This window comes from Pteropus medius, unplaced genomic scaffold (genome assembly GCF_902729225.1).
Source record: "Pteropus medius unplaced genomic scaffold, Ma_sr-lr_union100, whole genome shotgun sequence".
Classification (NCBI taxonomy): Eukaryota; Metazoa; Chordata; class Mammalia; order Chiroptera; family Pteropodidae; genus Pteropus; species Pteropus medius.
The window spans coordinates 3829674-3842375 of NW_024345479.1; the positions used below are offsets into that span (position 1 = coordinate 3829674).

General features: G+C 39.0%; 1 protein-coding gene across 1 annotated transcript in view; it reads right to left on the bottom strand.

Annotated features, from left to right (window-relative positions):
* Window positions 1-12702, bottom strand: part of SKAP1 (src kinase associated phosphoprotein 1) — a 245162-nt gene that overhangs the window by 40001 nt on the left and 192459 nt on the right. The window contains exons 5-6 of the mRNA XM_039873716.1: window positions 3237-3314; window positions 2303-2386 (exon numbers count right to left, since the gene is read on the bottom strand). Of these exons, the coding sequence (XP_039729650.1) occupies window positions 2303-2386; window positions 3237-3314 (162 nt within the window). The remainder of the gene's footprint in view (window positions 1-2302; window positions 2387-3236; window positions 3315-12702) is intronic.

The window sequence follows — 12702 nt, forward strand, 5'->3', positions numbered from 1 at the left end:
TGAGGGGAGGGACAACAGCTCAGGGGGCATTTTAAATTCCCAGGATCGCCTCCTATACCCTACGTAGCATTTGGGTTAGACTGCTCTCCCCCTCCTGCTGGTCAGGTGGGAATTTATGCTAGAGGGAGCACAATTAAAACTCAGTATTTTATCCTCCTTCCAAGAGGTCAGATTGGGACATAGGAGAGTACTGCTGAGTATCATCAGATGATGAAGAAGGAGATACAAGGCAAAGGACTCTAGAGAAGGAAAGGGGAGAGTACTCCACCTGTCACTCCCTTTTTTCAAAAAATAAAATATTACAAATAGGAAAAGAGGAGGGGTCCTCTTGCATGGTTCAGGCAGAACGTGTAGCAGACAGGCACCTCAGTGTCTGGGTGGTGCTTTGTGTCCTGTACTATGTGGAATGAACTGCTTAATAAGTGCTTTTTGATGATGATGATGAGAAGGATGGCTGTGAGATGACAATATTAAAAGAAAAAAAAAGTTTCCGTCCTTACCTGGTTGAGCTAAAAGAAATACACAAATACTCTATACTTACTAAGAAAATGTCTCGGGCACAATAAGAAGTAACTGGCGAGAAGGGAGCCATGCGACAGTGCTTCTTGACACCAGAATCTTTTTTGTTAAGATATTTCTTCTTGTTCTAACTGGCCCCTAAAATGCTTTGTTGTTTCTTTGGTCACCAGATTTTATTTCACTCTGACAGCAAAATGGTCAATAAAAGTCTCCTAGTCTCTCACTCTTGTTCTCCCTCTTTCACCTTGAGTGTAAAGGATTCTGAAAAGCGAACATGATACCTGGTTTTATATCCAGATATGCCAACCATTTATTTAAATGGAAGGGAAATGACGAACATTTTTCAAAGGCATAAGCGTTATATTTTAGTTTGAAAGTTTGAAATAATAAAATAACACCTGGCTGGCTTGTACACCTAGAATTCAGGCGAGAAATTATGGTTATTGGAGTTGAGAGTGGGCGGGGGGTTGGGCAGGGACTTTGTTACTCAGTTTTTTGAGCTATGCTGTTATCATTTCAAAGGAGGGCTTCACACTTTGCCCCTGATGGGAAAGGCTCTGAGGAATCTAAAATGGTGAACTCAAGATGAAGGTCAGTGATACCTGCTATATAGGCAGAGAGGCAGGGTGAAGCCATTACCTCGAAGCCCGAGCGCAAATCTTAGGGATTCGAAATCACTTAGCTATGCTGCAGTTCCTTCTGCTACCTTAGTACCAAATGAGAGGCAACCGAGTCAATATCTGATTATTCCTGAGGCTAGATACCCAGGCACTGGGAGAGGAATAAGTCTGGGAAAGAAGGAAGAAAGGGGAGAAACAGAAAATGAATGGAATGAAAAGAAAGGATTTATTTGTTCTGAGTCATTGGCCTATGTACCAAGGCAGTAGAGCACAAGGAAAGCCCCCACAAAAATCAATGTTTTATTTTACTTTATCTCTTTCTTGCTTCGTATAATTACCCTTGGGGCGTTCTGTTCCTGTAGGAGGGTATCTCCAATTTGAAAGTTTGCATTCACTTACAATGTTAATTTTTAGCTTATATATATTTGTAGCTGCGTCCAATTTGTGTATACATTTTCTCTTCTTTCTCATGAACTAAGCAACTGCATTAGGCATGGATGGGAGTTCTTCTAGGGACAGCTCATGAGTGTTGTGTTCGATTGAATCAGTGGCGGCTGATTAAGAAGCTGCCTCTGGCCTGAATCAACACTTCATTGCTGCTGCCATCTGGCTGAAGGGTGTCTCTTGGGTACAGCAACCATTTGAGTCTCAACACTCCATGACTCTAAGGATGTCCACTGGGCTACTTCCCAAGAGTCAGCAGAATAAAGTTTGGAGCACACTCTTAGAGAGTCTGGACTCAAGGGTTCTATTTCTGGGCCCTTGGTAAGCTGTTTAAATCTTTCTTGAAGTTAATGTGTTTTTTTCCTTCTTCAATTTTTAACTATAATATTAATGTCTATAAAAAGTTTGAGGGTTTTTTTTTTTTTAACAAAAAGAATGCCAAAGTGTTCAACCTTGATAATGTTATTAGTCATAATAAAAGATAACCCTTTGATAGGCTCACCACAGTACCCTAGTGTTGAAGGGAAAATAAATTCTAAATTGGCATCTGAGTTTTGGTAACAGGCAAGGTATTATTTACCCAAGCCTATTTCTTTCCCAAACAGGTCTCCTTGTGGGTGTTAGTTAAGGATTGCTATCTCGAGATCTAAGTGCTTAAGAATTTAAGAAGTGTTTGCATCCAGGAGTGAGATGCTGCTGTGCAAATGAAGAACACTTACTTTTCTCATTAGCATAGTAGTAGAAGAGGCCTCTGCTGACAACACACCATCGCTTCTGCCACTCTGATCCAAAGAAACTATGATCTAAATGGAACAGCAGTAAGGGACATAAATTCAGGTAACTACAATCACTGAAGGGTCTGTAAAATCCGACAACACACAGTCCAGTCCAGTGTGTTATTGTTTTACTTCCCAGGTTAATGGACTGTAAAGCCCTCCCTTCACTCCCACAGGTTATCCCATATTGACTCAGGGTCCAGAGGACTCACTCAGTTAAAGGTCCACGTTCTAAACAGGATTTGCCTGCTCTGACCTCTCACAGCTGTTGATCTTCCTTTGTATCTTTCAGGTTCTAATCTCCTCCTGTACTTTTCAAATTCTTCATGATATCTTTATGCGGTGTCTTTTAGCAAACCAAGATGATGCTCTAGGCCACAGGCATAAGGCAGGCTTTCTTTGTACACGGCCAACTTGCCTGTTGAGTGTTAAACCTGGGACTCGGGCCCTAGTAGTTTCTATTCTAATCAAATGAATGATAGGTTAAGATTTGGGCCCCTCTGAAACTTGAAAGTGGCTGCTTCACACATGATATAAAAATTATCCTTTTGGAATCACAGTTTCATTCTTCATGGGAGCACACTGAGCGATGAGAGCAAGAATATCATTGATTCATTCAATGAGTATTTATTAAACATCTGTTGTGTACCAGGTGAGTAAGGTGGAACCGGTCCTTTTCCTGATGAAGCTCACAATCTGCTGAAGACTTTGGGCCATCTCTCTCTCACAAACACCAGACTTTTCTTGCCTTCCTTTTGCCTTCCGTCTACCTAGGACAGTATTGGGCCTAGAGAAGGCACTGCGATGTCAGCCCTCTTTTTCTTCATTTCCCTTCCTTTCCTGGAATGGTCTGAGATCTTATGGGGCTGATCAATACCTTTACTTTTCTTCTCCAAGTATCCTTGCTTGATGATGTTATCAAGCTCTTGAGCTCCTCTTGTGATGTCTTCCATTCCTAAAAAGAACAACAGCAAAATGCGTTGTTGAAACCTAACAGAATTTTCATTTATTTAGGCTACTTTCAATAATCTACATGAATGAAGGGGTACAGAAGGGCAATTACTTAAAGACAAACAAAATAAAACAAGTTATAGATGATTGGGGGGGGAGTAAATTTTCTTTCTAATTATATCGAATGCTAAAATCACTTAAAATTATCTAAACATGCATTAGTTTGTGCAAGGGGAGGTAGCCTAAATATGTACTGACTGGCAAGAAAAGAACTCCCAAGAATTAAGAATTTGCTGTGGATAGAAGCTCCAAATTGGGTAATCCACATTGAGATAATCAAAAGTCAAATGAATAGCTACCAGCACGGACAAGCTTTAATGAGTGACAGAGTTCACCATGAACACAGTCACCTCAGAGGGAGCAATAAACACACACAGACACTTTTTTTTTTTTTTAACAAACAGAAAGCCACCTTAATGAATATAAATTTTATTAACTGCCAAATCTTGGTTTTGTCCAAGTATGGGAAAGAATCTAAGAATGGTAGAAGCCTTTACAAAGAGAAGATCCTGGAACTGACACCAGTCTTTAATTGCGTGCTGCTAACATTTTTGGGTTTCAATTAGCCTTGTTAGGTAAGAATTTACTGAGAAGTCAAGATCCTAACCCATCTTCCACCATATAAGTTTATACTTATTTTAAGGAGGGAGGGGCAAAGGACAGAGACAAAGAGGAATTTACTCTTCAAAAAATAAAAAGAAACAGCTACAACAAAACTCCCAAAATTCTTTTAAAAATACAACTCTATATTTCTCAATTAGAAGAAATGGAAGGAGTGAGCTGGCATAATCCTGATAGTTATTCTTTTTAATCCCCAAACTCAAATATCTTTTGGTTTGCTTAAAAAATTTAGAAAACAAACAAAATATAAACAAAATTAAGGCACAACCTATATAATATCTTGAGACTTTTTGGGTGGAATATTTTTTTTTCAATTACACAGTTGGTTTTTGAATATTTCCTACAATAACTTTTATTCAGTGGTGGCTACTTTGCTCAGTACTTTACATACTTTTTGTTTAAAAATAATCTTTTAAGGCAATTTAAAATGCGACTAAAATTACCTTTTGCTTCTAAGAGAACTGTTCCGAGCTTAGTTTTATTTATTTACTTTTAACATTTGTTTAGCATTTATTATGTAACATTGTGTTACATAATAAACAAGCTTAGTTTTAAACATGTATCTCAGAAGAGCTTCTCTTTTTCTAATTTTTTTTAGCCTGTCTACGCACCTGATCCTTTATCCTATTTGTCCTTATTGTCAACTTCCTTGTTCATGGCCTATTTTCATTTGTGTGTTTTACAGTTAGCAAACTGGCTGCTATAAATCCTCCCAGATGGGTCTCAGGGTGCACGCATGAGATGAACAGCAGCAAAGGAAAGTTCGTTTGTCTAGGATTTTTTCATTTTTTCCACCCCTCTGAAAATTCTAATATCTCTTTGACACTGCTCTCCAGGAAAACAGAAACAGATCCTATTGAGGGTGTCGGGGTGAGGACCCAGTACAGTTGAGAAGGCCCCTGAAGCAGAGTCCATCCTCTCTGCAGTGCTATTACAAATTTGCTTCTAGAGGCCAAAAAATTCAATGAGAGAAACAGGACCCCCTAAGCTTGGAGTTTCCATCTCTTTATCCCACAGGTTTTTTTTTTTTTCCTCCTTTTTCCTTTTTTAAGGTCTTGTTAAATTTTAGAGACACAGCTACTTGTTAAAGATGCCCAGAGTCTGAATCATAAAAGACATGTTAAACGTTCTATTAGAATTCAAACCTTTTTTAATGCAAATCTAAATGCCATTTTATGGAACATGTATAATTATGAAAATGGGAAGGCATTGCCTTGTGTGCGGGGAGAGTCTGTGAGTATGAATATTACATTAATGTGCCCACACCAGCTCACTGATCCTGCTGGCAGGAGCATAAAAAATGCTTGAGTGAAACTTTTATTTAGATGTTAAGACTCCAGGCCCCAGCGGGGTGACAGAGACAGTCCCTGTGAGTTGCCATCAGAGAGAGAGCTTGAATTGAATTACCCAGGGGGGAAGGAAGTAGTGATGAGCGCTGCTTCGCTTATTTAATTTCATTTACTTTCAGTACATTATCAGCATGACGCTTTTCTCTCCCCGCCAACCCGAAAACCCAGGAATGCTACCACCAAGAAAACAAAGACATCATGCAGCAGAGACGCTTGAACTTTGAGTCACTAATTCTAGGGGATTAAGGACAGCACCATCGCCACCTTCTACCTTCTCCCTCTAAAGTCACACATGGTTTTCTGAAACTGGGCACTGAATGCTAAATTTTCTTTCTTGGTCATGTACCAACGAGATTCTGAAGAGTAGTATACCTGGAAATACGGTGTTTTATATGCTGTGTTTTTGTAAGATGTGTTATATCGCTTTCTTATTAGAGGGAATCTGTATTGATAAACTCTGTGGCCTGGTTTCTCTTGTGAGCAGTGGATTATAGGTGAAGTTTGAAATGGCTACGGAAAAAAATTAGGAAATCGAATCAAATCAATCTCTATTCTACTGATTATCTTGTATGCGCAAGGCACTGTGTGGTGAGTACAATAATGCGATTGTTCTCAATGTAAAGTTTACCCTGAGCTCGTCAGCTTCATAATCTGTCAGATGAATCTGTCAAGATGGGAAGCTATTGTGGCAATCAAGCCATCTTTTCTTTCTGTGTCAGCTCAGGGTCCTATTGATCAAGAACTGGCAGTTGTCAAGATGCAGCCGTTAGCCACAGTCCTGGGGTGATGAGGCAGGAGGAGTCTCTCTATGCCTGAATTCACACCTACTGGCCAAAGAACAGATCTGCAGAGGTATTTAACACATAATAGAAGTATGTAAATGCTTTGCAAGATAATAATAAAAATAGGAAGAAGCCACAAACAATTGCTATTTTAAGGCAAAGACATTTCTATTTAATTCTTTAAAAAGTCAAGACTTTTTGTCCATTACCTGAAAAAAGATATCACCACTTTAATGAAAAAAATAAAAATGACTTAGGTTTATTGGGAATAAATGACCCTCTTGGATAAACCTAAGGGCGTATCACATTATATCAGTACAAAACAATTACATTAGTGTCATAATCTCTCTCTATCACTACACTTAACTAAATCTCTCAGAACAGCCTGTATAAAGAAAAGATTCACTTAGCTGAAGGATGTGGGGCCATAAAGATAAGATCAACAGAGAAGTGTGTTACTCAGAAGTGATGGCCACCCAACTTCCATGCCAGATGAAGATAAAAGAAATTCTCAGACATCCTTCTCTCCTCATCCAGATTCCTTTAAACCTCGTATCCCACCCATCATCAACTCTGCAATAAAAAACGACAGAGCAGGATTCCATCTCTCAGCGCTAAACATGACTCCTCAGTCAGCTTCGCACCGCAACAACAATGGGGACCCTTTGGAGTGTGATACATTTCCATAAAGCAGTCAATAAAAAAGACACGGGAGCTTATGTGAGTCACGGCCTATTTAATCAGCTGCGTTCTAGCCCACCGAGAAAAGAGAATTGGAGAAATCAGTTGGCAACACTGCAGCGCAAGGCTAATGGCACAAGAGGCCACACGCCTTCCACTGAGAAAGGCTGCAGTTCCTGCAGAACAAACCAGGTGCTTGAGAACTTTCATTACAGGCGGCTGGCTTGGTTTCTTGCTAACTCAACCTGAAATGAAAATCTGTAATTAAAAAAAAAAAAATCTTTTATCCAAGTCTTTTCCCCCTTAAATTGTGGACTTCTCCCACCCTCCCCTTTCCTTTTAATTCGAGGGTTTTTTTTTGTTTGTTTTTGTGTTTTGTTTTTCACTTGTTTGAAACAGGGACCAAACCAACTCCAGCCTAGAGACTGAGAGCTACCAGGGGTGAATTTTAGGAAGGGCGAAGTTTACTGGGTTCCTTTGTTACAGTACCGCTGATAAAAGACCCGGGGAGTTGGGTAGATGAGGTTGGAGAAAATCTAATATTTGAAGCCTGAGAATGGTCTCATTCCATCTTCAGTTTCAATTCACTTGCAGACCACCGGTGTGTGTGCACCGCAGACAAGTGACGAAAACACACTTCGCGATGTTTCAAAGGAACAAAAAGGGGAAGAGGCTATTGCAAATGGGGTGTGTGGGCCGTATTCTCCTGTCTGGTGGTCGTTGATCCCAAATCTGTTCATTAAACCCCCTCTCTCTCCTTTGCAATTGATTTCTGTGGCTTTCTTTCATATGTTCATTACTGTTTTTCCTCAGCTTCTTGCATTTCTGGATTACTTTTAGCTTTTTTCTCAATTTTCTGGAACCAGTCAATACATGACAGTCAGTTTGAGGTATCTGGCAAGCAGTGTTCTTCTTCTGAGCCTGATGCTAACAGGGAAGTTGGTTTCAATGACTATTCCTCTATTAGTCCCTTGGGACAGGCTTATGTAAGTCTTTAACTTTCGTGGTTCCATTTGATATTCGCCTAAGTTTACACTTATTCCTCACACTTTTTTGGTCATTTTGCTTCACTTCTTAAGGAATGTAGACCAACACATGTAAGGTAAAAAAATTCTAAATGATTAATAACAGACTTAAGATCTAAAAGTTTCAAAGATACAGAAGCCACTCAAACAGCTTTAATTTCATGGAGGAATAAATCGAATAGCAGATGAAAGGGAGTGAACGCAATAATAAGTTCTTCAACAAACTGTCACACAAGAAGGTAGGAAACAAAACAAGTACGATTAGAGCTAGCTAGACTAAAAGGCATCAGAAAATGGTAAAAATAACACATTCGTAGCTGGCAAACCAACACAGGAGACAACGTTCAGGAGATCGTGGTGGACTCTTGTTGCCCTCCCGATTTTTAAAGGCCTTTGAAAAAATCTGTTAATCCAGATAACAGGCCAGTGTAAAAATCTGTGGAAGGAATCTTGTACTGAGAATAAAGAAAATTTGTGATAGATTCTAGTCCAGTAGTACTGAGAAAAAAGCAGAATTGATGAACAAAATAATTAAAATGAATATATTTTAATAAAAATGGTAAAAAATAAAGAACAGTTTTTTTTTTTTAACATTTTATCAAGCATTTTTACATCTCATTTGAATTCCATATAGTCCTATACGGTATTATTATCAGCTCCACATTATAGACTAGGAAACTGAAGTGTAGTGAAATTATGGGACTTGCTGAAGCTGCTCAGCTGGAAAAGCCCAAGCACCTTCTACCATCCCAAGCTTCATTTGAGAAAACACACTTAGAAATGGCTGAGGCAAGATAGGGTCTTTCTACTTCACTCTCCCACAAAAGAGACCCCACTTAAATATGGAAAAAGAAACAGACATGACGTATAGTTATTCTAATACTTGACGTCAAAAGTACTTTAAGAGCTTATATTTTTTACTTACTTTTCAATGAACTGGCTGACTAACCTATGGAACTGCTTTTTAGAGCAGGTCTGTGTGAAATCCAAGAGGTAAACGAATACACAGAGCAAAATAAAAGAAACTATGCAATAAAAGGATATACAGGGTAAAGGAAATAGAAGAGAAAGCAACCTGGAGTTCTCAAAAAATGCCGCTTGGTCACCCAGGTTTGTAAGACCTCTTCTGACACAAGAGTGATATCTAGAAAAAGGAAGCCCTGTTCTAGTGGAGGGTTCATGAAGCGATCTTGGACATGATTTGTTTCCTCTTTAAGGGAAAAGCTTCGGTTTAAAAAGAGAAGAATTGTAAGACAAATATCCAAATTGGTTTCTTTTCATAAAACGTTCCTTTAATAATGCCAAGCTACAAGGTAACATACAGAAACCATGAATATTCATGGAGAATGAAGAACCTCTGGCTCCTACGAAAAGACACTGTACTAATTGTCTAAGAGGCTTGTGGTGTTAGGGGATTCTCCTCTTCCATATTTTCACTTTCGGTAGGGTTTTACTTATAAGAATTTAAAGTATTAGGAAAAAGCCCTTCCAATGCCAAGTATAACACCCCATTTCTAGCATCTAAATAAATGGCAATAATCATCAGCGTCTGAGATGTAAATAGTTCATCTTAAAGAAGGACTCGTTCAATATAATAATCATTGATTCTCAATTATGATATCATGACACGTTGGTGTCTTTTGATCAGTTAAAGGTGTTGATCTAAAGGGTAAAGATTTTGAATAATTCATTTTTAGAATAAGAACAGATTCAAGGTTTTTCTTAATACCATTCATTTGCTCTCTGATATGCTTTCTTAAGGGAAAAAGTCAATTAAAGTAACATACAGCTTATATTATTTATGCTACAGTCCATGGTGACTAATCATATCCGATGTACTATTATTATTGTAGCGATCAATATTTTCTTGGAAAAAAAAGCTGTGTTTCCTCAAAACTGTGGGTGTTCCCTGGAAGTGGGTCGAGCATATGAATGTCAGTGGACATGTGTTATGGTGGGAAAAAGGCTGAGAATTCCTGTCATCTCCATATAAATTGTTTAAACTCAGGAAGCCTCTTGTGTCTTTTGACTTTATTAATCACACCTATCTGTAACCCAGCACCCTCAGTTTTATTTTTATCCTAGAAATCCATCCTTAATATCGAACCTCAAAGATCCAAACCACCTGAAGTCTCGTCAGCAGCCAAACCACAGTAAATGGCAACAGTAAAAGGGAGAATCCTGATGTAAATATGGGCAGCAAAAGGCTTCAAATAGTCTTATGATTCTGAAGAGGAGGAGGGGAGAATTCAAAATGCCAAACTGTCTTTTTGCACACCTTGAAGGATCACTGTGTTCATCTTAAGGCAGATCACCATTATACGTGCGTCACTTGAGAGCATATCTTTAAAAATGGATGACAAAATAGCATTTTCAAATCTGTCTATTTACTACTACTCCGCTGGACCCTGATGAGAACATGGAGAACAGGACAGAAAAAAAAAAAAGAGCCTTGCCTGGGTTTCAAATCACGTTATAACTGGTTTACCTTCTATCTTTCTACCATACTGTGGTCAGAAATCATCTTTCTGAAACATGGATGTGGTCATATCATATTCCTGCTTAAAGCCTTTAATGGTTCTCCATTACTTATAGGGTGAAACTCAAACTGTCCAGCATAGAAAAACTTTAAATAGTTGGTCTCACTCTACCTCCCAGTTTCATTTCCTCTCAACCCCCATACCTCCCAATACTCCAGCTACTGTAAGTAACAGACTTCGTCTTCTGGAACGTGTCATATACCTCACATTGCAGGCTTTCTGCTCATCTGTTTTTCCTGTTGGACAATTCCTCTCTATCTCCATTTTCTGAGTACGGAGTCCTCCTTCAAGGACCAATTCAAATGTCATATCTTCTCTGAATCTTTCTCTGTTTTCCCCATGTAGAATTATGTACTCTATCTTCTGTGCTCTAATATCATTTTCTATAGGGCATTGTTATAGCACAGTCTTATTCCCAGAGATCCTAAACCTATCCCCAATGTGCTCCATTCTCATCTCTTTGCTTAGGTTTATAAAAGACCATAATCACTATGTAAGGCTGCTAAAAGACTTGAACGAGGAAATAGAAAAAGGGTTATTCCTGGGAAAATAAATGTAGCTGTGGGTCTGGGTATGAGGCAGTAGGGAGGACAGCCTAGAAATGGAAAGGAAGGTAAAAATAGATCTTGCATTCAAAGGAAGCGACATGGCACCAAGAAAGAAAGTAAGTGAACAAAACACCATAGTACCTGGACTGAAATGGGAGAACAGGGAAGACTCCAACGCAGCTGTGCACCTAGGGGGATGGGCCAGTGTTTGCGCCACAACCGCCTAGGTAAGGAGACTAAGAATTAGACTGAGAAGGAATTGGAACATGTGAGGATCTGAGACCCATCACGGAGGAGGGCCGTACTTTAAGCCATTGTTGAACTGATGTGGGATTAAGAAGAATTCTTCCCTAAAATTTACACAGTAAACTTTCAGGAGTTTGGTGCTAATTATTTAATTTCTTAAAGCCTAAAGAAGAGCTGCCACTGGGAAATATGGTCCCTTTCACAGAGGGCAGTGCAATTCATTATTTGTATACCTGGTTCTCGTCATAGCTCCAAAGGCCTAGTATACACAGTGGGTGCCTGATAAGTGTTTGTTAAACTGAACTGAAACCATTTCCAGCCGAATGGGACCTGTGATCTAAGAAGGCAATATGGGAGTGAATATTTGTTAAATAAATCATTTTCAACCAAGCCGCACACAGTAATTTTTGTTCTGCTGTATATTCACTATTTAAATCTTAAGGTTGATAATATGAAATTTAAAAAGAGAAAGGAAGGAAGCTTTCACCAAGAGAGCAAGGAGGAAGTAGGGAGTGCAGAGGTCGGGATGGATAACAGTACTAAGAATGATGGGAAGAGGGGCAAAGAAGATTTGGGGGAAAATTTTAGGAAAAAATACCATGAGTTTCAACTGGAGAGAACTAAATTTCTGAGCCAATTTCACAGCTTCATTGAGACACCAATTCTATTCACCTCAGACTTTTATCTATCTTCAGGAAAGCATCAAAGGATGGGGTTCAGAGGAAGCCATAAATAGACAAAAGACAGCCAAACTCTTGACAACTCACATGGATAACTGAATACTCTTCGGAAAATAGCTACTGATAGCAATGTCTGAGCTACAGACCTTGAGTGGCTGAGAACTTGGCCTCTTATAATGTTCCCCCAGTGTTGATCTTTTATGTCCCTGAAAAATGGTATTTTTTTCTTTGAACTTCCAAAGGTACATTAATTTGCATTCTATACACGAACATCCTGTGTGTGAGCACTTAATAGTGTTGACAGTCAAGACTACACGTGGATTAGTGTAGTAGAATCCTGGAGTCTCTATTTTAGTTACTCTCCAAATCAAAAGATTTCAAGGAGGAAGAGAATGATAATTTTGCCTCCTCTGTGTCCCTCTAGTAAAAGACATTCGGATATCATCAGAGCACTGCACTGAAAAAACATTTAAAGCAAACAAAGCAGAAAATAAAAAAGAAGAGACTCGGGAACTAATTATCATGATTCTCCGGGGGTATTTCAGGGTGGGTGATCTAATGAGAACTCTCATACCCCATCAGGAAGAACCTGATGGGAATGCAATGATCTTAGCAATGTGGCTTTGACCTGGTATGTATCATCCAGTGGACAAAAGGCTACTCCCAAAACCAGACCTCACTCCCAGCCAGCTCCCTGGGTGTTTCTGTGTAGCAGTATGGGACAGGAGACAGAAAGATGATGGCTGTGATAAGGAACACTTAGGGCAAAAATCACTTCCTTTTAAGTTATACATTTGAGTTTAAAATCTTTCTTGATTCTTGTTTCATCTGACAAAACTCAAGCAAGTTTAAAGTTGCAA